Here is a 25,056-nt window from a genome sequence, read left to right on the forward strand (position 1 = left end):
AATGTCCTAGTTGCGAAGCATATGTGCGAAAACCATTTCTGCAGCGGTTACGTCAGCAAGACGATGTCCGCAGTGCACGATAGTGTCGTGTAAGCCAGCACAACTTGTGCTGTTTGTACTTTCATCGGATGCAGTTCCAGGTATTCTTCCGAACTGTCCCAGTGCACGTTAAAGAACCACAGCTGGTCGAAATTTACCCGGAGACCTCTACTACGGCATCCCTCATAGCTTTAGTCTCTTTGGGACATTAAGCCTCATAAGACCATCAAACCAATCAGGCATCGCAAATGTTTTGGTTATATCGCTGGCCAACAAATGCATAATGTCAGTATTGTTACTATCAATAGTATTACCATTGACAGTTTCACTATCGACAGTCTAGTGTTGATATCGATATCAATAGCAACACTATCGATAGTGTTGCTATCGATAGTAATACTATCGATAATAGAATCGATAGTATTAGTATCGATAGCAAACTATCGATAGTAATTGATAGACTATCGATACTACTATCGATAGTCTATTGATAGTAGCACTATCGATAGTTTTTTACACTATCGATAGTCAATTTTCCGATAGTTTTGCATCACTAGTTAAAGGCCCATTAAGCAGAAAATCTGGCATTGGCGTTGTCGGCGTTTTGAGTGATAAAGAGGGTGGCCCAAACAGCCACCCATGAGAAGCAACCTAGATGGGCTACAGGTCACGTGACCTTGTGGCAACGTCACAACGTGCTCACCACAATCTGAGCAAATTGACCACCCTGGCAGTTGGCAGTTACATTAATGGTTGATCGTGAGTGGCTCCTAGGGAAGAGCAACTTGTGTCACGCAAAACCCACCAGTGGCAGCACCTGCCATCGCAGGGCAGTGGCGCATCCCTTAACCGCTTAACCGCTCTACTGCAATAACAAGTAGAAACAACAAAACTGTAACTGTAAGAAAATGCTGCACCACTGCGCCAGGAGTGGCATAAGGATTTCCAGGCACATATGAATCTAAAGTTGAGAATGACCAATTCCGCATGTGTGGGCATTAACTCATTAACCCTATCGCGTCTTATCATTAAGGTGTAGATAAAGTGTCCTCTCCAATTTATTGCATGCTTTGGCCATAAGAAGCAAAAATTTCAGTCTTCGCAAGTCATCCTTGGCCCACTGCCATTCCTAGGGAGTTGTTGGTCGAAAGCCACAAGGCACCTTTCAGTCTTCCTTTCCTCTCTCCCCTGAACACACTTATTTTCCACCTTCCCATTTCTTTATCCAAGAATTGCGTCATTTGTTTTTTTGCGAAAATAAGGCGTCCGTACCGGCTTCACTAATTCGCTACGTGTTACCTGCATAAAAGACTTCACTTAATATAGCCCACATGTTCACAAAATAGGTGAACACATTTATTTCCACACATTTAGTAAAAAATGTATAAATATAACAGTGAAAAGGCATCACTATGGTTCTTCAGAGCTACAGATGATGGCATTGAGGGCATCAACAAAAAATTAAAATAAAAAGTACCACTGTCACTCTTCGCGGACAACGAATGCTGGAAAGCGTCGGCCCTTGTTGCAGATTATTCCATAAAAGGTTTGAATGGCCGCCGCATATTCTCTGAAACAAAAGAAGATCAGTAAAAGGTGTGTAGACAATCATTCCTCAACACACTCTCAAGTACCCTCCTTAATTGCTCTCTAGCCCCTGTCACCTCATTTAGGATAGCGTTTGTTATAACTAGGGCCCGGAACTTTAGGCATTTGCCTAAACATGCCTATAAACTCCTAAATCGGGGATTTTCGCACTTGCCTGCCTTTCTGTCATTTTCTAGGAATACTATTTATTTAACCACACCTGTTGCCTATAAATGCCAAAATCCAGCATTTCGGTCCTCGGTGCCGTTTTTTATTTTTGAGACATCGGTGAGAGGCGCTCGGCAATGCACGCACAAAAGGCGCGGCTTTCGCCAAACGTTTTTCCAGAAGTGTAGCTGGCGCAACCAAAGAGGTTAACAGCCTCCATAAGTGTAACCCGACACCCGAACCAGTGCCGTCCAGCCGGAGACCATCACCTGAACGCACTCCATGCAGCCATGGACCATCGCCTCAACGCGCGCAACACTCGCACACGCACGCTCACTGCTCGCTCGGTCGACTCTCGGCCGCCCAGCCCTCCGCAGAGAACAGCTACTTCTTTGCACGCCGCTTACAGAACACGCGACACTGACTAGAGCGGGCTCACAACCTTTGCTTCTTCAGCACTGTCCATTTCATTTCGTATTAACATGCCGAAAGAGAAGGCATCAAGAGGCGCTGGTTGCAGGCAGTGGGTTTGGCAGTTTGGGGATGCTTTTCGAACTGATGGAACTGTGCTTTTCTGCAAAGCGTGCGAAACCTCAGTATCAAGTGAAAAGCGATGCCATGTAGCGCAACACGTCGCTACCAGCAAGCATATCGCAAACCTGAAGCCAACGAAAGAAGGGACATCGTAGCTCCTACTGGCAGAGGCTTTCAGCGGTAGCTCAACAGTGAAGGAATCATCACTTGCCAAAGAGTTGTGTCAAGCATTTTTTGCGGCAGATATCCCATTGTGGAAACTAACCAACAGTGATCTTCGGAACTTTCTGGAAAAGTACACCAAGCAGCATGTTCCAGATGAATCAACGCTTCGTAAGAGATACGCGAAAGAGTTCTACTAGGATACTCTCGCCAAAAATCAGAGATGAAATGGGAAAAACTACATTTGGGCGTCAGTCGACAAAACCACGGACGCTAGCGGTAAGTATGTGGCCAACTTCATTGTCGGAACATTGAGCCCAGAGGAAGCCGGACAGGCAATCCTGCTCAACGCAGATGTTCGTGAAAAGGTAAGCCATTCCACGATAGCGCGTTTTTTCACTTCATCTCTGGAGCTTCTATGGCCAGGAAATATTCAGTATGAGAAAGTACTTTTGTTCGTCACGGAAGGGGCACCCTCCATGTGGAAGGCAGGAAAGGGACTGAAGCTTTTACACAACAAGATGGTTCACCTGACATGCGTCGTTCATGCAATGCATCGCGTTGCCGAATGTGTCCGGCTCTCTTTTCCCCAAGTGGACGCGCTAGTATCTAGCACAAAACAGGTGTTTCTTAAATCTCCGTCAAGAATTGCTGTATTCCGCACCTCAGCACCTGGCATTCCTCTGCCATCAAAGCCTGTTTTGGCTCGATGGGAAACATGGATAAACGCAGCAGTATATTATGCACGGTACTTTGAAGCCATCAAATAGGAAATCAAGGATGACACTGCGTGTGTGATCAAAGCAAGAGCTTTGTTCAAAGAGACGAGTTTGGAAAGAGACCTGACATACATTAGTGCAAACTACTCAACACTGACGAAAAGAATGGAAAAGTTGGAAACGGCTGGACTCTCAATAGATGAATCATTGAAGGCAGTCGAAGAAGTACAAGCAGCACTGCGGGGACTGGAAGGAAAGGGCGCTCCTGCTGCTACAAAGATGCAACAATTGGTAGAAAAAAATAGAGGCCTAGAAACAATTTTCCAAATCAGGCCTTCTACGCGGAGATGATACGGCCACATCATCTGAAGTCTTGAGCCCCTATAACTCTCATGTTTTAGGTTCGCGCCACTAACTTCATGTGATATCGAAAGAAGCTTTTCAAAGTACAAATCTAGGCTTACGGAAAACCAAAGGAGCTTCAAGTTTGAAAACCTTAGGATGTGCTTTATTGCGGCGTGCTTCAATTGAGGACTGCGTGCGCTCCGTGCTTGACTGGCAGATTTGTGCTAATAAATAAAGAGTATTATTCAAAGCGCCTCTTTCTGCTTTATAGCGCCTATTTCCATATTTTTTAGAGCCTAGATGCCTGCCTATTTCGGGGTTCTTTAGTGCCTAAATTTCCGGGCCCTAGTTATAACTATACACCACCATCTTCAAACATGTAATCCTGGTATTGATAGTTTCAACTTTTTTTCCGTGTCATCAAATTACACACAACACAAAATGACATGAATAGAAAGATGCCACACAGAAACGCAAGTAAGCACTGTAAGTGTCCATGTCTGTGGCATTGCGCACAGTGCATTCCATTACAATAACCCAACTAGTCTGACCAGTACCACCTACTGGACGGGTTCCCACACTTAGCTGTAGGTACTGTTTCCTTTAACATAGAGAAACAATAAAAATAATGTTAATCATCTGCACTCTCTCAGTCCCGTTAGTGCTGTTCATAAAAAGAGTCCAGTGCTATGCGAACTAAAATTGACACAACACATTTCAGGGACTAATGACCTGGGGGTCAAGACAAAATGTTGGGGAGAGAGTTTCCATAGATACGAACAGGTCTGGGCACGATGTGCTCTCCAGGAGTGGTAGAACGCTGGTGGTGCAAAATTCTGCAACAAACTTTTCCAAGGCAATGCACTTTTTGTCGACATAGGCGCGAAATTCCGCTTGAAGCTCGTTCCGTGTTGGAAACTCCGGTGATATCAGCACGGAAGACACTGCACACAAAGGTCTTGGAATGTAGGCATTTGTAAGGAAACAAATTACGAAGCACAGGTAGAAAGTAGTCACACAGTGTACTTGAACATGCGACTGGTTAGACTATACTTGAGCAAATGCCAACCGTCATGACAGTCACGTGTCACTGGGGAAAAAATGGCACAGAGTTAAGAATAGTCCATTTTCTCTGTGAGAGAAATAAAATAAAAACTTAATATATTACTATTGTGCAAAAGGAAAACTGATTTGTGAGGACTGCTGAGAGATGCTCTGCCTGGTGCCAATCAACATTTTTACAAGGCAACTGAAAATCACACGCTTTTATGGAAAACAATGCAAACAGACATGCAAACATCACACGCAAAAATACTAAACATTCAGACACTAATAGTTTATATACGCTCAATATATACATCCAGAGAACACACTTCCACTCCAGCTTAACACCCCGTTTAAGAGACTCTCATGCCGGGGCCTGTGGTTCTTACCCACTAAGCGCAGTTATTTAATTTTATTTTGACCGCAATGATAGTGCAGATGACGAATACAATTTAGATTAAGCTGCTAATAGCTTTTATTACAAAGAACCTTATTAGGTCTTCCTTTTCTTGTCGAATATGAAAACATTCACATCAATGCATTTGGTAAAGTTGGAGAGACAGATTGAATGTACTTGTTAGTCTAATTGGGCTCATCAGTTGGAATCAAAATTGGTCTAAATCGATAGTTTATTTGGACTTTCCAATTGGAACGCCATTCAAATAGGAACCAGATGGAAACTCAATTGGTCCAACTGGAGCCAGCAGGAAACTCCATTGGTCCAATTGGAACCAGTTGAGCGCCAAGACATGCTGGAGCATAAGAATCGTCGCCACCCAAAAAGCATGGTTTCCGAAATACTAGATTCTGAGTAAACTGTATTTTTAGGGCAGTATTTGGCACATGAATTTGAAGAGACATAAAACCTGCGAGCAAAGCATGGGTGGAATCAAGGAACGCAGGTGAACACCCCCCCACCCCCCTCCCACTTGGACAAATGCATTTCCCACATATCATCCCAGCACCACCTGAATATGAGAAGGATGCTCTAACCCCAAGATCTTCACTGCAGTGGCCTAGTGGTTACAACATTAGCTGCTCTTAGTGCTTTCCTCAGTTTTGTGCTGTTGGCGTCAGTAACCTACTGCTGGGCACGCACAGGTAAAACTGAACATTCATTCATCTACTGGTAAAACTGCATCTCCGACACACGAGCATAGCACCTCCCACACCGTCATCCATCCATTCCGAACTGTCTCCATTTCCCTCCGACCACAAGGCATAACGCTAATCATTCGCGTGACAAACTTGTAACCGTCCTGTGGTTTTTATTTTCCAACAAAAAAAGGCTCACAAAATCCACTGCACTAATAAAACCACTCTCCAACAACCCGCTCAATAAACACAGGTCTCCCCCGGAAGCAGAGAAGCCTAAATCTATAACAGCACTCTCAAGCCACTGTCAGTTACGCATAAAAAAATGTTTAGGACTGCAACTGCCAACTCACTACAAGAGCATCGACTCTTTGGTTAAGTGGATTTTAAATAAAGTTCATTGCTTGGTGCTTGAGCATCCTTTCAGCTTTAGCACCTCTATTAGCACTGCAGAGATCTTGGGGTAAAGCAGGCATGGCATGTCATGCTACCGTCGCTTCCTCACAGTGGTCAAAGAATATTAATCAGTATATACTGAACCGTCATCAGGCAATCCTGCCACTGTGCTCACATTTAAAACCAACCTACTGTACAAATATATCCATGACATTATCAGCCTGCATCGATTTTCGAGTGAGCCTCACTAACCTTTATTTCTGCCCGGCTCCCCGTCACCGCCGGCCTCCTGCAACGTCACAGAAAGATCAACATGCAAGTCAAAATGGCAAACGCTATTACCAGCAAAAAAAAAAAAAGGGAGACAAAACGAGATCTCTGAGATAGACAAGAAAGGAAAAGAGGAAAGCTGACTAGTCATTCATCCCAACTGACTAACGTACACAAAGGAAGGAGATAAAAAAAAAAAAGTGAAAGCAAAGACAGGAAGAAATGCAGCTTAGTCCACCATGTTCATCGAATAGAAAAAAAAAGAAGTGAAACACACATGTTATATGCAAGCTACCTTCCATCATCCTGCAAAGTCACAGACAGAGATCGATGTTCAAACATGCGCAGGTACTGGAAAACTCCTAAGCTCAAAACTAGATGTTTTCAGGTGGCTTACATGACAATTGTTCAACATTGTGAAAATTTTTTCTCTGCTTCAGACCACATGGCCCAGCATCAGGAGGTTTACTGTAACTATTCCTGATGGTGGTGAATGTGCTAGTGAATTTCAGGTTGTTGGAGCACCTCTGTAGAGGCAGTTCAAGCCGAAGACGATGAAGTACTTCACTTGCAGGTATGTTGCCAGCACTGGCTCATCAAACTGGTCTCATCCTGCCATCTTTCTAGCCCTTCTAGTTAGCTCAGCTTGTGATCCCGCAATTTTCCTGTAAATTTAAGAATTTTAAAAGGTTATATACTAGTAGCACCAAACTGAAGCCGTGTGGCTATGCACAGGTGGATGTTAGTTTTTTATTTCTTACTCATAATGTTTGTATAAACTGCAGAACCTTGTTATCATTACTTAGCCATTTTTTCTCCTATTTCTAGTTCTCGTGCCCAGTGGCCACAGTTATAACAACACACAGGCTGCACAGGCAGGCGAACCTCAAAGAACAGAAACAAATTTTTCATCTGTGGGTCAAATGTTCGGAAATTATATACCAGTACAGAGCATGCAGTCAACTTGACTAACTCAATTTTTGTCAACCTGTATTTGCCAAAACTTCAGAAACTTCAAGAAAACTTTGCGCAGAACGACACAAGATGGAGGGAGAAACGCGTACACACACACGAGCGTCTCCCTCCGTCTTGTGTTATTCTGTGCAAAGTTTTCTTGAATATGTCGCTACACCAACCGGCCCAATGCTCTGCTCTACTGAGTTTCAGAAACTTGGAAAGATTAAAATATTCTCCGATATTAAAACGTTTAATTCACTTCACAATCATTCTTGTATTGGTGGAAATATATTTCTCAACACCAACTTTTCAGTTGTTCTAAAATTTACAATACTAGGCGCATTTGCTACCTGGTGCATGTGGTACAGCTTCAAACATTTGACAGTGACTTTAAAATCATATTTCTCATCATGTGCAGTGGTTTCATTACGACAGTGCACAAAAATCACATTTGTTTTTCTTACAGAATCACAATGTATTAAAATGTAGATGATGGGGTAAACTACCACAAAATGGTGTCCAGACAAGACTGGAAGGTATTTCTGAATGCACGCAATGCACAAAGTTGAACACACACGGTTCAACACTTGCACACAAAAAGTTCAGACCCTCTTAAATCTATGCTAGCAGGCACAAGCTTTTAAACAATGAACTTTTCGAGCTAATGCGCAAAAAAAGCAGTGTCTTACACATAGGACATTAGGCATATATGGGTTAAGACCACTAATGACTAGGACAACAAGCACAAAAGACCCAATTCATATTTAAAATACTATTATTACTGCAATGTCATTACATCAACTAGCTCAGTATTTATGAATTTTTATGAGTGAGGTTATCAATGAAGTTATCACTTCCACATGCACCTGCAATAGTGGCTTTAGTGGCTATGGTGTTTGACTGCCAAGACCAAGGATGCGGAGTCAAATCTTGGACATGGCAGCTGCATTAAGATGCAGTCAAGATGTAAAGACATCCAAGTGCCGTGTTATATAAATGCATGTTAAAGAACCTTAGGTGGTCGAATCCAGAGTCCTTTACTATACTCATTCCATACATCAGGTGCAACAGTGTGAAAGGTATGGAAGTAGTCCAGTCCGCATGGAAAAATAAAGGCTAGCATGTTTCTCCGCACCTGTTTTGTAGCCAAGTGATCTAAGGCACGAGAAAGCAACAATGTGTTGCCAGCAGTAAGGGCGCATGTAATCAAGCTCATGACAAATGAATCATGTAATAAGCCGGCAGGCAAAGCATTTATTATTTTTCGTCCACCACAACAAACGCACTACTTTTTGATTAGGGGTGTAGGCAGCGCAAACAAGAGTGCTAGCTTTGACAGCGTTGCATCTTATGTATGAAAGTGAGTACAGGGTGTCCCTCATAGGCGCATACGCACCTTCGGGGCATTACAACCCCACATGGCATACCATACCAATTTTTTTTTTCCTTCTTATGCCCCTCCTGGTTGGTTCTTGTAATTTACTACCCCTCCCGTCCGAAATATATACTATACACCTTTCCATCTGGCGATGGAGATGTTGAATTGCCTCTTCTCTGGACTGTTGCAAAACAGTTCCACTGCCACTTCCACTGCACTAGCGCGAGGTGCACGACAGCCCAGCGAGCAATCCGGCAACACTCAAAGAGCCCTCGTTGCAAAGGTCTTACACAGCCTTGGTCAAAAGTCTACAGACCACAAGATTTGCTTTCAAGGCACGTAGTGGGCAGATACAGCACACAAGGATCTCAAAGTTTCCAGGGGAGAAGGATACACCCTTGCCCCCCCCCCCCCCCCCCCCCCCCTGAAGATCTGCCGAGCTTCAGTGGTATAGCAAGTCCATGACTATAGGACTGAAACAAAAACCCTGTGCCCTGAAAGCTTTTGGCGAAGGATATACACACTATACTCAGAAAGTAAAAATTAAATAAATACGATAACCACGGCAATGAAAAGTGATCAAGAGTTTTTTTAAAAAATGAGCACATACCTCAGCATCATACATGGCCAGGAATTGGCGCCGCTCGGAGCACTCGGCATCCACTGCAGCACACTTTCGAGCTTCATCCACCAGGGCTGAGAATTGGCGAATCTGTGCCTGGGCTTCTTGTGTGCCCAGCAGTTCCCTGTTGGAGTGCATTCTGTTCACATCTAGACAGCAAAACGTGGGATGCTTTAACCTGCTTTGACATGAGCAGTCCCAGCACAGCCACAATTCTTTTCCACAGGAAAGGAATTAATGGGACACGGAGGACAAATTGAAGTTATAAACTAAGAAATAGTTTGTTTAAAGGCTAGAAAAGGCTGAAAAATGAAATACAAGTGTTGCCACCACGGACCACCGCACGATTTTGCAAGTCAACTGCGATGCATCGGCCCTGTAGCCATGGATCCCAGAGGCTAAGCTGCACCATCATACACTTGAAAATAGTGATCACGGAGTCCTTTTTGGTGTATATGGCACGAGTTTTAATCAAGCAGGGGGAAAATTTTTAAACCGGATTTTCTAGGCAATAAATGGATATTTTGGTGCCGGACAAACATCAAGATACCCAGGAAGAGCCACCGGATCAGTTTTTACAAACAACAAAAATTAGATTGCGTTGCCGTCACAGTAAACAAAAGTGAACACAAGGAAGGGCAGGTAAGCACTAAGCAAACAGCACAAAGTAAAGCATGTTTGTAAATATGTTCACCATGTCACACAAAACTAGCTGCGAAGACAAGTCCAAAGTTTTGTGCAGTAGGCAGTGATGTGTTACTAGAAAAATATGCAGTCGACTCTCGATAATTAAAACTCAATGAACAGTGAAAATTTTTTTGAATTACTAAGGGGCGCCTTCTTAATGCTCTCAATGTGGACAGGTCCAAAGCATCTGTTCAAATAAACAGAAAGCTCGAATTAAAAGACTTCAAAATAACGAGAGTCTACTGCGTAATTCAGAGGAGCAAAGGGCAATGGTTGTGAAAGGGTCATGGCAATAGCTGAGACGAAAGCGACATCAAAGCTAGAAACCAAAATTACGATTTTGCACACTGCAATTAAAACAAACGCGTTGCTAAATCACAAGAAAACAAAGTTATAAATGAAAGAATCATCGGTCAGTCAGCTCGAGCAGCAAAAGCAAGCGAGCGGGGCATTTCCAGTTAAAACTTGGTTAAGGCCATGCCTGTTTGTTAAGTTCATACCCAAGTAGAGAACGTCGCTGAAATAACTTCAGATGAGTTTCCACCCTAGCACCGATATCTGCAAAGAAACACTTTTTTCCATCTTCGCACTGCAATGGGCTGGAGGAAATTGCTGCAGCCTACAAGAACCTTTAGGTTTAAGAGAACTTCTTGTTGGGCTAGTTAGTAATTGATCGTAGTAATTTAAAGGTGCAAAAACCACACACACATGTTCTCTTCTCTTTGTGTGTGTATGTGTGGTTTATGGCGTCTTCAAATTACAAGAACCTTTAGGCATCAAAAGCCCAAGCTACGAGTAATACATTAGCCTGTGGAAAACTTTAACAGACATCACAGGTACAAATTTAATAACAAGGCCCACAAGTAAGCTACCATTCAGTGGGCGTAGATTTTTAGCTGTGCTCCAGAAAGGCAAACAACCAAATTAAGACCGGGGACTAACTTTCAAGCCCAGTCTCAATTTTGACATTGTTCAACAAGTCTTCTAGAGCTGTAGTGAACACAGAGCACCAAAAATGCTATTTTTAATGTCACTAACAATGGTGGCAGTTGGGCGAAAAACCACATATAAATCCCTGTCACAGACTAATGGATATACAATGAACACCCGCCCACAATCAAATAAACTACTTTGCTACAAGCACACTGCAGCATGCTAGACGCACTTGCCGACACCACTAGAAGCTACAGAAACAGCACACTAACAAGCTTCAATTCAGGTACTACATCAGAGATAGAAAGACGCTAAAGAAACACCGAAGAAACACCAAACGTTTTCTTACTGAATATCGATTCATTACTTCGTTCTAATGACAAAAAAACGGGGCTACTTTTAGGAAAAACGGAGATTTTATAAGCTACAAAAGACCAAACGGTGAAAGATAAGAGTCGCCATCACAAGCCATTTTCAGAATCTAACTCTTATTACATCAAGTGTGATTTCAGCAACGAATCTCAGTCTAAGCCACGCTACCAGCAACCTCCAACTGCTGATCGTTATATAATAACCAAAATTAAACACTGTTGGCCCTAGCATCCCTTTAAAAGGGGTAACATCAGTGATTGCCTAATATACTACAGATATAACAGTCTGGGGAGATATAACGGGGGGGGGACTGCCTGTGCCACCCAAGTGAGAAATTTTTTTCATGGGAAAACCATGTGAAACCTGATTTTTTTGGTGCACAAAATCCCGCAAATGCATTGCGTAAATAAGACCACCTCACGCAAACAGCCACAAATCCAGCCCTGCTTATCCTTGATGGGGAAAAAACAATACACCTTAACCAACATTATATTAATGTGTCTGCATGCCTAACAGCATGCTACCAACAAGAGGCTGAATTACTCTGACATTTTTTCCCCCTGTTTTAAATGAGAGGCATACTTGTAGTTGATTCTGTCCACCTTCTTCAGAGGACTTGGGGCTCGGCGCTGTGATGGCTGTTTTTGGCATCGTGTCTGGGATGTCGAGCGTGGCTGTTCTCTGTTGACAGTGCTCAGTTTTCTTGACGAAACCACAGAACGACTTCGCGGTCGCAGTGGTTGCTTTGGCACAGTTGACCTTCCAACGGGCTGGGGCTGTGGATGAAATTAAAGCTCCTGTCAGTGGCAAGGAGTATGAAGCATATGCACCAACTCAAAATTTCAAAAGCCTACCACTGCATCCTAGCAAAATAAAAATGTGCTTATCAGAGCTGAAACAATAGGAATATACAAAAGATGGGCTAGCATTTTCATGAGGCGAAGAGTAGCATTTTTCTCCACTTTTTTACGTTAAATTACACGCTAAAAACTAAGGATTGAGACTGACGCAAAGCAGAGACGTATCATGTAATTAATGAGCAAAGCAGCTCATTTACATGATCATGTACATGATATGCCCCTGGGCAGAACACGACGATAAACAATCTGTGCTGATGTCAATACAAAGCAGGCTGTCTATGTACTGTCTCAGTGTAAAAAGAATAGCAACCAAATGTGTCACACAAACCTTATCATGAAGGCAGTCATCTGGCTTTCTCGACGACACCCCAGGACGATTTTTAGCTCTTGTTGTATGCCTTTCGCTTTTAGGCTCACTGCCTGCCTGTAAAAAGAAAAGAAAAAGGACAAGAGAAACACAAATTAACTACATATCAAAGTATGTACAACTACGTACGACATCACTCACTCCTCCTCCTGCTGTAATTAAATCTCCTGCTGTAAATATATACTCAGACGCATTGCTGACTCATCTTGCGAAACGAAAACTTAGGCGACCCAACTACAAATTGCACACACATTCATTAACGAACATGGAATCACCCATTAATGCACACTGCTTTGTATAATTGCCGAAGAAGAAGAATACGTACATCTCCATTTCTGAGCTGCCTAGCTTTAACTAGCACGGAGTTGGCCTTTTCCAACTGCTCTTCAAGCTTTTGCAAGGCTGTGAAAGAAAAACAACACAAACGTTGTCGTCAAAACAGTTTCAGGGAACGCAGAAAATTACTGCGGAACAAACTTTCGAGTTTTAAAATGACCAGCAGTGAACCATCGCTAAAGTAACAAAGAAACAAGGTCCTACTTTGCGCCAAGTCAGCTTGACCGGAATTTGTTTCATCTTGAGGTGGTTTCTCCACACTGTCTGGTCTGTAAAATGAAATGTGGCCGACGTTAAGGAAGGAGAAAAAGATGAGTTTTTCATAAGCACGACTGTGAAGCACGACTGTGAAGCACGACTGTGAAGCACAACTCACAGAGAGATGAACTGTCGGTACATCTCGTTCATCATGTCCACTGATCGCCGCTCCACGTCAACTTGAGCCTGAAGGCTGTTCAGAATATCCATCAGCCTGCAGTTAATTGGATTTCTTCATGAGTGACATTTATGATCAGAAAGAACATCGCTTCGCTTTACCGTGACAGCGCGGGTCTCCACTTCAAAGATGCAGAATTAGCGTCCATGTTAGGCAGGAACCGTTGTCTTGGGAAAGTTAGGAGACCATTAATCTGTGTATGCGACTTGAAAAGAACGTCAAACAATGACAACTATCAGATGCAGCAAGAATGTTACCGCAGTTCCCACAGCTACTGTAGGTACTCGCTCAAATGAAATGCCGCCATAGCATGCCCAAATAGTCAGTTTCGTAGGTTTCGGTTTTGAAACAAAGCTTCAAAACTGAGGACAAAGGTCGTCTAGTATGTAACATTTTTCTTATATACAATAACAAAAATTATTATTGAAGTTGAGAAAACAATTACAAAATAGCAACACAATTTTTACAAGTGGAAAAACTGGCTAACGGCTGTAAATGACTCTAAGCCGACGCCACGGCCACCATGGCGCCGGTTGTGTAGTTTGTTGTTTGTGCATGCGTCGTAGGCATTGACTGCCGGTAAGTTGACCGTTCAAAAGTTTCTTTGGCTGAATTGAGCGTACCGTGATGGTACTGTGGTGCTGCCCGATATCGGTACATGCGTAATGTGCAGGCAATTAGCTGCCGTATTACGAACTGTCGCGCGTGCCGGGGTCGTCAGCATTCTATGCTAAGCCTAGGCTGCTTCAAATCCACAAGCGTGCCACAGGGAAGACCGCTGTGACAAGTAATTTATTTCACGTGTAATTTCAGACCGAGCGCGAGCCTGACTTTCGGCGCCCTTGGCCACATCGATCATGTGAGTGTTTCTGGTGTCACGGGATTGCCTTTGCTGGAACGAGAGGTGTCCCAAACGTGTTCCTATTCGTGGTTTGCGAACAAGTTTTAGTTCGGCCCAAGATCCCGAGTAGCGCAAGCATTGACGATGAATTCGCGCGCTGCATGTTGACTTCGCAGGGCCGCAAGTCCCAAGCGCGCCCGTCCGGCGGACGCGAAAAAAGATCGAAGCCGAGAACGCACTAAGAAGAGCAGAACGGCATCCACAAGTAGCTCGCGCTCAAGCAGTGCTGCGAGGTAAGTGCCGACCTTCTGAACTTTTTTCCTTCTGAACACTACGCGAGTAGCCGAGCCATTTCGCGGAGCTGACGAAAGGCCATACTGCGCATGCGCGAGGAGCAGTGACGTTACGTGGCGCACAGCTGGCGCGCCGCCGCCGCGCTCGCCAGTTGCGCATGCGCGGTAGCGGCGCCTAGCAATTTTTTTATTTCTATACGTCTATTTCGAATTTCCCGCCTTGCTCACTGTTTATCGTATCTCGCTCTCCCTCTTCCCAGGTGTTCAAAGTGTTTGATTCATTGTCTCATTGCAATTGTCGCATTAATTGAGTCTGTGCTACTAATTATGGTAGAAGCAGCATGCAGAGTAGTTTTTATATATGATTGTTTCTTGATTGGCTGGCCGGTGCTTTGGCTGTCGTAATACACGTGGGCTATTGTGATTGGTCAGCACGCGAGGTGTCGACCGCACTAGAACTGTTCTTACTGCGAAGAGCATTGTGAATTGCGCCCGATTAGTGCCCCCTTCTAGTCTTCATGAAATTTGATGACTCTAGTTCTACAGATATTCCTCACCTGGTTTGTTAGTTTAGGCAACATCTAAGGTCCCCAGATGGGGCGTTACTTGAGTGAGTTGTGCAGTAATTATGCTGTTAATAAGTAAATAAAAAACAAATGGATTTCACCGAGAAAAAAAGGATGAAACGAACACGCCAAAAAACAAATTGGAATACGCATAAAATGTGCAGAAATGTGGAATGTGCTAGGGTTTTTTTTAACCTCATTCGGTCAGCGTGGCCACCTTGTGTCATGAGCAAGAGAGCTTGTATTCGTTTTGCGTTTGCAGTCTGCTCTGCTTAATTCTGTGAAACATCGAGGATCCTGCATTTGTTGACTTGTCTTGTGATCTGTGCCATACTCCGTGCACCCACGCAGCAGTGGCAGCAGCTCGAGCGGGAGCAGTTCGAGTGGCAGCAGTTCAAGCGGGTCGTCCCGCTCTTCGTCCTCGTCCTCATCTTCATCGTCTCGGTCTACGTCTGTGTCTCCGCGGCGGCGGCGGAATCGTGTTTCCAGGTGAGTCGCAGAGCTCCCTGCTGCACACGCGTGTGGCAGTGAAGCGTTCATTTCTTTCTCGCATGTGCATTTTGCTTTGTGTCGGTAGTTGGTGTAGGCGTGCATTTGTGGACGGGCTTTCTGGTGCTTTCCTGCCTAACTAGCATGCCTTCTTTGACCACCGCAGGCCTGTAAAGCAAGACCCTACTCCTGCACCCACGTAATGTACACATTCCTGCTTCATTGGTCTCGTGATGCGCGGTTGTGATGTGCATGTGGTGTGTGTAGTGCTTGGTTACGTGTGTGCGGGTGCTTGTGAAACTTTAGGATTGTGGGTGGCTGCGAGAATATCTGTCGTACTTATCTTTTGGCCATTGAACTGCTGCATTCTGCAACAGCTTCACCGAAAGGTTGAAACTGTTGCCGCCTTCGAAGGGCGCTTGCCTGTGCTTGTGCTATTGTCGTGCAGCTGCATCATTGCTATTGCTATGCCAAGAAAAAAAAGAAGAAAAAAATGATTGAGAAGATATGGGTGGCAGACACATGGGATTTTAAGAAAAAGGGGGTGTCAATTTTAGAGTAAAAACTTCAATGCAACAGAATTCGAGGATATAAATTTTGTTGCTGCCGCCAGGGTGGCTCAGTGGTTACGGTGCTCGGCTGCTGACCCGAAAGACGCGGGTCCAATCCCGGCCGCGGCGGTTGAATTTCTTTGGAGGAGAAATTCTAGAGGCCCGTGTACTGTGCGATGTCAGTGCACGTTAAAGAACCCCAGGTGGTCGAAATTTCCGGAGCCCTCCACTACGGTGTCTCTCATAGCCTTAGTCACTTTGGGACGTTAAACCCCATAAACCAAACCAAACCAAATTTTGTTACTATAATTTTGTTGCTATGATTTTGTTATGCCAGGGTGGAAAGGTGCAAAACACTTGATGCAAAGCTTTCTGGTCGGGAGAGAAAAAAAAAGTTTGCCCTCTATTACTGCAGCGCTGTTTGCCGAATAAGTCCCCCAAGAGTGTAAAATATGCATTTGTGGTCTTCGAAGGCATTGGAAAAAGTACTCATTTTATATTGAGTTCTTCCCAATGTTTGCAGCTTTGAAGTTTGTGTGATTTGAGGCTTGGCCCGTCGCCATTACTTCCATCAAAAAAATTGGCAGTTAGTGCACTAGAATCGTGATATACGAGCTGCTTTTTGAGCCCCATTGGCACGGGACAAAGATGTCACACTGGGTACATTTGCGCGGTGCTGGAAATTTCTGTGAACTAAAGGCCCTGTTGTGGTAGATAAGAAGAGCTTAAACCATAACTGAAGTATAGTGTCTCAGTTGTGCACTGGATGGGGTTACAGGACCTCAAATAGCTGAGAGTGTGTTGAGTGGGCCATTTTGTACCTCTACAATGATCGATTTGAACAGATGAGGCAAAGAAAAGGTGAAGGGGAGCAGGGGCAGTGAATTAATAGAACGGGTACTGCTGGCAATTAACTCAAGTGAAAATTACGCTTCATATGTACAGTTGGTACTAACAGATATTTAGAATATTTTGCTGCTCATGGCTCATCCCCGATGGCATATCTTCATGTGCTGCATCAGTTACAAATTGGAGTGCATAAAAACCGCCTTCGTGCTTACTGGGTGTTGGGGAAGTGGGTCGGGAAAGAGCTTCTTGTCGGTTCACATAACTGTGCCAGCGGTATTACTCTGCTCTTTTACCATGGTTTTGATTTATTACCAAATTATTAATGCTCCACCACGATGGCTCAGTGGTTAGGGTGTTCGGCTACCCAGATTCAGTTCCAACCAAGGCGGCCGCGTTTCGACGGAGGTGAAATGTAAAGAGCGCCCATGTGCAGTGCGATGTTAGCGCATGTTAAAGGACCCCAGGTGGTTTCGATCAGTCTGGAGCCCTCCACTACAGCATCCCTCATTGCTCATGTGTCGCTTCAAGGTGTTGAACCCCACCATTTACAATTTAATATCTATTGAAACACATGAAAACAGCTAGCGCAGGAAACGGGACGACAGAAAGAGGACGCACCACGAGCTCTCGTGGTGTGTCCTCTCTCTGTCGTCCCGTTTCCTGCGCTGGCTGTTTTCATGGATGACCAACAGACCCAAATTCACACCTTAACGGATTAATATTTATTAAAGGGACAGTGAGGAGAGCACTATTAATATTTTTTTTATAGCAATATCCGATAGTTCGGCATGTCATGGCTTTGTTGCCACTTGGCCGGCAGCGAAAGATGCATTTATTTCTAAGAAATTTGGATTCGAAGTTGAAAAGTTTTTCCCGCCGCTCTAATTCAAACTTGGGATTCTCCTATGACGACACAGGACTAAGTGACGTGCAACATGACGTGTACATGACGTAACGCAGACTCCGTGATTTCTGGCGGCCAGCAGTGCGGCCTGGCAGCAGCCGAAAAGAAAGCTACCGCCGGCCGCACGTTGAAGGCATCTATCGGCTATTGCGGCCGTCGCTACAGTCGCTTCGCTTACGTTTGCACTGGCGTTTTTCCAGCGTTACGATGGATCTCGTTCTCGAAGTCGTCAACGAAGTTCTCGGAAATAGACACCTTTAGCATACCGGGTACCTTGTTACCGCTAGCGGAATACCGGGAGCCCGCCTAACGCCAATGAGCTGGCGCTGATTGGTCCCGATGCTGCAGGCGCGCGCGTAGCTGCCAGGCACGTGGCGCCATCTGGCGACGTCAAGGAGATTTGCGCATGCATTGGCTGCGCCTCGGTGATTTGTGGCATCTCGGGTCCTAGAGTTGCTAGAACCATTGGTTCTGGCAACACTGCTTTGTCCTATGACGTCATCACGCTTGTACTTGCGAGTTTGGCCTGTGGCGGCGATACCTGTATTTTGGTTCTTGCTCTTTTCTACGTTACAAGAGCTTTGTTGTCAGTATGAGTGGCGTTTTTGTAATCAGGAGCTGGTATTCTGTCGATACAAGCCAACTTCAATTTCTCCTCAGTGTCCCTTTAATGACCAGTTGATGAATGAGAGTTGACGAAGGGAAATGTGCAGGTGCTGTGCCTCGGATAGTAGGCGAGCAAGAATATCAGGCAGAACGTGTAACGCGTTGTCTTTATTTTTATTTTGGGGGAAACGAGCAGGTCGGCAAGTGGAGCGCGTGGTGGTGGTGGTGGGGGAGGCGGCGGTGGCGGAGGCGGCAGCAGTGCCAATGCGACTGCCTCCAGTGGCAGCCGGCGGAAGCGGACTCCGTCGCCACCCCGCCCCTGCAAAATCCACGTGGGGCGGCTGACACGAAATGTCACCCGTGACCACCTGCTGGAGATCTTCGGTTGCTATGGCACCGTCAAGAGCGTTGAGCTGCCCCCCGACCGGACCCACAGCCACCTGTCTCGTGGCTTCGCCTACATAGAGTTCGAGAACCCCGCCGATGCTGAGCGGGCCATGCGGCACATGGACGGAGGTTGGTTGCCATTATTGGCTCTGATTTCTGCTGTCTGTACCCCTCTCTCAGTGGTTGCCTAAGTTGTCATTGAAAGCACTTGTTGCCATATTCCTGTTTAATGTAAGCGGTCACTTTTCCTACTCACTCTTATGCTCTAAAGCAAGTTCTAATGCACTCAAAATTTGCCATCTCTTTGCCACTGTTTCTTTTCGTCCGCAGTCGTGGCCTAGTGGTTTGAGCGCCCGTCTCGGCTGCGGGAGGTGGTTGGTTCGAAACCCACTGCCGGACACCCACCGGTAAAAAGGGTACAAGCGTCCCCCGGCCTGGCGCTCGGCTTTCGTTAGGGGTGTATGTTTGGGAGAAGTCATAAAAAAGTCATAGCGACTTCTCCCAAAGAGTCGCTATGACTGTATGAGGAAGCCGAGCGCCAGGCCGGGGGACGCTTGTACCCTTTTTACCGGTGGGTGTCTGGCAGTGGGTTTCGAACCAACCACCTCCCGCAGCCGAGACAGGCGCTCAAACCACTAAGCCACGACTGCGTTTTTTTTTTTTTCGCTCACAATGTTTCTTTTTTGTTGCGCAGTTCCGTGTACAGTGCGATGTCATTGCACGTTAAAGAACCCGAGGTGGTTGGAATTTCCGGAGCCCTCCACTACGGCGTCTCTCATAGCCTTAGTCGCTTTGGGACGTTGAACCCCATAAACCAAACCAAACCAGTTCATTCCCCCTCTCCAATCTGACATCCGTTGCATTGGTATAGCCATTGTCAGGAATGTGGAACAGCCCCTAGCACGTGCCGCTAAGCCTTGCGGCCTAGCCACTTAAGTGGGAGTTGTCTATTTTCTTCACTGCAATCACCGAGTTCTCTCAAAAACTTGCGTACTAGCTGTTAGCAACAGCACTGCTAGCAACTGCACTATGGTGCCTCTAGTTTTGTAGAACTGTAACTTGTCACAAGGGGTGCTTTAACCTAGTTTGAGGTAATCGGTTGTGCAATTATGTTAATGGTCATAGATACTAAATAACTCATGCATAATGAGCAAAGGCTGACGACAAGCACCAGCCCCAGTCTGTGTTGGTCAAGACTTCGAGATTGTTAGATGTGTTTGTCACATTTTGTGTCCTACCGGGCGTCGCAGGTCAGATCGACGGTCAGGAGGTGACGGCGGCCTCGGTGCTGTTGCCGCGCCCTGTACCACCCCGCCGGCCCAGCCCACCCATGCCCCCCAGGCGGCCACCCGCTCCTCCACCACACTGGAGACGGTCGCCACCGAGGTCGCGCCCGCGAAGGTCTCTACCGCTCTCTTCTCGTGGCTTCAGGGGCAGCGGCTAGCTGCAGCTTTCTCACACCAGTCGGGAACGTGGTGCGCACCGACTGTTTATGACTGTGCCACTTTGCTGTGCCCTCTTCCAGGCTGGCCACATACATCCCTCTTGCCAGGGGAGAGCCTTGCTTCATTGAGTGTTACAAAATGTACAAGAGAAAGTTGAAGGGAGCGTTTGTGTAATGTGGCAAAGGAAAGTGTTAAGGTGTTCAGTCACCACATGGCCTGTGACCGATGACAATGTGCCACGTGACCGTGCCTTCCAAAAGGGTAGCTGTCTGGTGTTGGTTCACTTCTACTGCAATGCGCTGTCTGTTTTTGGTGCTTACGAGACACAAAAAACAAAAACCACGTCAAGAGACTACTAAATTTCTTCACACCCAACGCGCGCGTTCAATGAAGAGAAAGATGCGATTGGTACTCGTCTGTGCAGCAAACTATGTAATTGTTGTAGGTCTAAAGTTCATGCCGCATGCCTCGGTTGCTTTTGCTTTTTATTGGCGATTTTGCGAACTTTTTCGGGTAGTTGTGAGAGGGATTTCTGCAGCTGTTGTATGTTCTCAAAGCATTCAATATGCGTTTCTCATCTCTCTTTTGTGCAGGTCGCCCCCACCGAGCCGTGGACGCTCTGGACGGTGAGTTCGCTTTCATTCTGGAACCGCTGTCACCGGCGCAAACTAGCAGTGGTGGAACTGCTGCTGCACCACTTGCCGCATGAAAGGGCAAGCTGCGCTGCATGCTGCTGCGAAATCGAGTTTTGCTCACTTTTGAGCCAAGTGGTCGTTGAAAAACTTGCAAGAACGAATCCAAAACTCAAGCTAGCTGTTCGGGCGTGGTGCTTCTACAATTTCACAGAATGTAGGAGTGTGGAAAAATTAAATTTCCAAGCATGTTTTGTGTTCAGTGTCAGTATCAGTACGAGCATCGGTACCACTCTCGCTCTCTGTGCAAAGACTGTGAAAAGGTCGCAAAAGTTATTGAAAGGAAAAGGGGGGGGGGGGGGGGTGATCTGCCGCTGTTACCTGATATCACCTCTGCTTCTGTGCACTTCACTGTGGGGCTAACCCGCTCCAGGAAATGACCTCGTAGAAAAGGAGAACCAGGACATTTGTGGGTTGTGAGTGGTACTTGCCTTCCCCTTCAGACAGCCTGTAGACTCAGTGAAAAATACATCACCTTATGACCTCATCATGTTGTTGCAAGGACAGTCTAGTTAGTTGCTAGGGCATAGAGATGTTTTGCCAATGTGAGTCACATCGAGAGAAAAAGAAAACAGATTTTACCCAGGATGATTGGAATTGTTCGTGGTCTAGTGCTGTTTTCGTGCAGTTATTCTCTTCACTGCTGTCTGAACTTCCTTTGCCAAACCTGCGGTTTGGGTTGCTGCTGATAGCAGCATAGTTCTCTTTTATTTTTTGCGTTTGCCGCACCCTCTTCTAACAGGCTGCTGTCCGGGCATTACAGGAGTCCTCCTGGACGACACCGCTCACCGAGGCCATCACGCCGATCGCGATCCCCAGCTGGTGGGGGTGGACCCCGACGCCATGCACGCTCGAGCTCCAGCTCCTCGCGTTGATTGCATCATTGAAAGCTTCAATACATTGGCATGCGTTGCCCCCATAACCACCACCAGTTGTGCTTTGTCATGTGCAAAGACCCTCCTTTTTCTTTTTTTTCTTTCAGCCTTTGTGTAAACTGTAGTGGGATAAATGCAAAAGTTCTGTGACCACAGGAACAATACACTGGACTTCCAAGGCCAATCACCTACATCACTTAGATATATGTTTCTTAGTGTTGCAAGTTTTTCTGTTTGTTTGTTAAGGTGTTGTTCTTTAGAAACAGTACGCTAAATTGCTACATTCCGGGTTTTTGGATATTGGCCTCATTGTACAAAGTGCAGCTTGAAATTTTGTCTGGTTTGGCCATTCACTGTACTGGGAAATAAAGCTTTAACCCTCTTCACATCCCTTCTTTTGTATTGTGTGAAGAGTTGGCTGTTGACCGATGTATATGCTCGTAAGTAGACAATAGGTGAGTGCAGTATGGTCCATGCGCATGTAAATATTACTGAAGTACAGGGTCAATCACACTTAGAGGGAACACGACTCCATGTGGCCATTGCATTTAACCCGTTCATGAATTAGTGCAGAGTGGCGCATAAGAAGAGGGACCTCGCCACACGCAACGCCCCTTTGCATGGGTTTGCCCCTGGCTTGGTCGCAGTAGTGCTCCACGTGTGTTCAGCCACGGGGTGCCGTGTTCCCTCTAAGTGTGATTGACCCTGTACATCTTCCTAGTAAATCTCAAGTTTCTACACGCTAGAAGTTACTATGAACAGCTCTCGCTCTTTGTTTTCCTGCCAGGTTTTCATGAGCTTTCTGGCCACCGACATAATAGGTACATTTGGCACCTCCGATTTTCGGCAGCGAACATTCGTGTGTAACGACATGACTGATGAAATTCTGACACGTGCGAAGCACTGTGGGCCCGCACAAACAGTTATCGAGGGCGCAATACAAAAACTGCAGCGGGACTATATCCACCTGCGTTGGCACAACTCTGTATGCCGATGATATCACGATCTGGGCCACAGAGGGAAACTTAGGGCGCATGGAGGAATGCCTGCAAACAGCCGCTCACGTAGTGGATCGCTACGCAGGGCACTGTGGTCTCCAATGCGCACCCAGCAAATCTGAATTTGTACACCTTAGGGCATCACCTAAGGACAATACCAAAATACATCTCTCCTTAACAAGTGGCCCCATACATGAGGCCAAAGAAATTCGAATACTCGGACTCTTCATCAATAGCCAAAGAAGAGTAGACACAACATTGCACAAGCTCCGCAAAATTGGAGACCAGGTGGGCCGTATGGTCCGTCGCGTCTCCAATAAGAGAGGGGGTTTGCGAAGCAAGGATGCAGTTCGGCTGGCCCATGCTTTCGTAATCAGCCGAATTCTCTATTCGGTCCCTTATCTACACTTGCGGAAGCACGACGAAGACAAAGTTGAGGTAATACTCCGTAAAATGATGAAGAGGGCACTTGACCTTCCTGTCTCCACCTCCAATGCGAGACTTCTCGCATTGGGAGTGGTGAACACCTTTCAGGAGCTCAAGGAAGCCCATCTCACAAATCAATACACGAGGCTAGCCCAAACGAAGTCGGGCCGGGACTTGCTAGCCCGGCTTCACATCCAACACGATTTCCACATTCAGGAGCGGGTCCGAGTGCCCGAACTCTGGAGACGCGCCGTCAGAGTTCGACCCCTCCCCACTAAGATGGATAAGGAAGACCATAGTGGTCGTCGCCAGGCTAGGGCGGAAGCCTTAGCGCGCCACTATGGCAACAAGCAAGGTGTCTACTACGTAGATGTAGCCGGGCCGACCCACGGGGGGTGGTACACTGCCGCGGTCATACATCAAGAAATACAGGTGGATGGTCTGTCCTTTCAAGCCCCAGGCACAACACAAGCTGAAGAGGTTGCTATCGCCCTAGCTGCTTCTGATACCAAATCAAAACACATCATAACAGATTCGCGTTCGGCGTGTAAAAATTATGAGACTGGCTGGATAACTCCACTAGCTGAACGAATACTAAGGAACTGCAGCCGAGACACCGATCCTACTCCCCGCTGCATAGTTTGGACTCCGGGCCATCAGGGCCTAGCAGGAAACGAAGCTGCAGACGCGGCGTCCCGAGCACTCATTCACCGGGCGTTCCCATTGGCTCCTGAGCACCTGAAACCTGAAGGTGGCTCTTTACTCTCGTTCAAAGACATAACATCTTATTATAAGGATAGGCACCGCGTGTACCCAGCCCCTGCAAAGGGACTGGGGAAAGCAAACGAACGCGTTCTACTTAGACTATTCACTAATACAATGCTGTGCCCGGCAGTATTAAAACATTTCGATCCCGCGTTCACTGGCAGGTGCAAACACTGTGGGGAGGTGGCTGACACCTACCACATGGTTTGGGCTTGCCAGCGCAACTCAGCTCTCTCCCCCCACCCCAACCCTACCAGAGAGGAATGGGAGGCGGCCCTGCTTGGCTGCTCGGACCTTCAGGCCCAAAAGGCTTTGGTCAAGAGGGCTAAGCTGGCGGCTTCGACCAATGGGGTCCCGGAATAGGGACTCCACCCATTGCGGGGCTCTTTAAGAAAGCCTCACCTCTTTTATTAAATAAAGGCTTTTCATCATCATCTACCGGAGTTTGCCCAAGCGCTCAGTATTAATGAACCGTTAAAAAAAAAAGCTCACTGAACCTTTTTGTTTTATAAATACAATGCAAAGGCGGCGCGACCTATTTTAGTGGACACCTGAACCGCGAAAATATATTTGAACTAATTAGTGGTTTTTGAGGACGGGAAATAGCGCAGCAACTCTCGTCATACACACACACTTCGCGGTGGTCACGAAAAAACAAATTTTTTCAAGAAAGCAAATGGCGCAGTAACCCTCAACCGCGCCGGTGAATTAAATTTGAAGAAAATTTGCAATAAGTTAACCGATGCCCTTCGAAATGTGCTCGTGCGCTTATTTTCACGCCAACCGTCGATACTACCACGGGGCTACTTCGCACGTCCGCGAAAGCATGGCGGCAACGGCACGGCGTCTGCATCGTTCGCCAGCTCGTGACGGTGATGCTGAGGTTCGCCACGAGCATACTCGAAACAGCAGCCAATTTTCCGCATCGCTCGACGTCGGCTGCCGCGCTTCTACGCGACCGCACAGTGAACCGAAATGAATCTCGGCCTTTATCCAGCGACCGTGACGACAAAGACGACCCAGCAGCGCCCGACAAGTGCGCGACCTCTGAGGCCGCTAGGG

The 25,056-nt window shown here is 46.2% G+C and overlaps 2 protein-coding genes across 7 annotated transcripts; one reads left to right on the forward strand and one right to left on the reverse strand.

Annotated features, from left to right (window-relative positions):
* Window positions 1-1,362: 1,362 nt before the first annotated feature.
* On the reverse strand, window positions 1,363-13,616 carry LOC149347867 (uncharacterized). Of its 2 annotated transcripts, none has more exons than XM_089587560.1 (10): window positions 13,409-13,616; window positions 13,248-13,322; window positions 13,076-13,140; window positions 12,861-12,937; window positions 12,497-12,592; window positions 11,891-12,084; window positions 9,305-9,440; window positions 6,342-6,378; window positions 4,336-4,498; window positions 1,363-1,609 (listed from the first exon to the last, which is right to left on the reverse strand). In XM_089587560.1, the coding sequence occupies exons 1-10, from the start codon at window positions 13,453-13,455 to the stop codon at window positions 1,522-1,524; spliced, it is 978 nt and encodes a 325-aa protein (XP_089443686.1). In that variant the 5' UTR covers window positions 13,456-13,616; the 3' UTR covers window positions 1,363-1,521. The 2 variants fall into 2 exon arrangements, with proteins under 2 accessions (XP_089443686.1, XP_089443685.1); XM_089587559.1 differs by having other exon boundaries at window positions 13,248-13,343.
* Window positions 13,617-13,808: 192 nt separating this feature from the next.
* LOC149347868 (uncharacterized) lies at window positions 13,809-22,191 on the forward strand. Of its 5 annotated transcripts, none has more exons than XR_016292682.1 (9): window positions 13,809-13,886; window positions 14,121-14,166; window positions 14,325-14,441; window positions 15,359-15,496; window positions 15,663-15,695; window positions 18,603-18,922; window positions 20,044-20,268; window positions 20,832-20,864; window positions 21,673-21,858. XR_016292682.1 is itself a non-coding variant. In XM_089587562.1 (9 exons), coding segments are annotated over exons 2-9 (927 nt in total). In that variant the 5' UTR covers window positions 13,809-13,886; window positions 14,121-14,164; the 3' UTR covers window positions 21,806-22,191. The 5 variants fall into 5 exon arrangements, 3 of the variants coding, with proteins under 3 accessions (XP_089443688.1, XP_089443689.1, XP_089443690.1); XR_016292681.1 differs by having other exon boundaries at window positions 21,694-21,858; XM_089587562.1 differs by having other exon boundaries at window positions 20,044-20,194; window positions 21,673-22,191.
* The last annotated feature ends 2,865 nt before the right edge of the window (window positions 22,192-25,056 follow it).

This window comes from Amblyomma mixtum, chromosome 4 (genome assembly GCF_055824585.1).
Source record: "Amblyomma mixtum isolate Tamu chromosome 4, ASM5582458v1, whole genome shotgun sequence".
NCBI classification, from domain to species: Eukaryota; Metazoa; Arthropoda; class Arachnida; order Ixodida; family Ixodidae; genus Amblyomma; species Amblyomma mixtum.

What these genes read in the sequence shown, in the direction of transcription:
- LOC149347868 (XM_089587562.1), top strand. An exon ending in GACCCTACTCCTGCACCCAC is followed by an intron (nt 15,696 to 18,602) that starts GTAATGTACACA and finishes GGAAACGAGCAG; the next exon opens with GTCGGCAAGTGGAGCGCGTG. An exon ending in CATGCGGCACATGGACGGAG is followed by an intron (nt 18,923 to 20,043) that starts GTTGGTTGCCAT and finishes CGGGCGTCGCAG; the next exon opens with GTCAGATCGACGGTCAGGAG.
- LOC149347867 (XM_089587559.1), bottom strand. Translation starts at nt 13,455, where the DNA reads ATGGACGCTAATTCTGCATCTTTGAAGTGGAGACCCGCGCTGTCACG. An exon ending in TGGAGACCCGCGCTGTCACG is followed by an intron (nt 13,344 to 13,408) that starts GTAAAGCGAAGC and finishes AATTAACTGCAG; the next exon opens with GCTGATGGATATTCTGAACA. An exon ending in GGCAGCTCAGAAATGGAGAT is followed by an intron (nt 12,593 to 12,860) that starts GTACGTATTCTT and finishes TTCTTTTTACAG; the next exon opens with GCAGGCAGTGAGCCTAAAAG.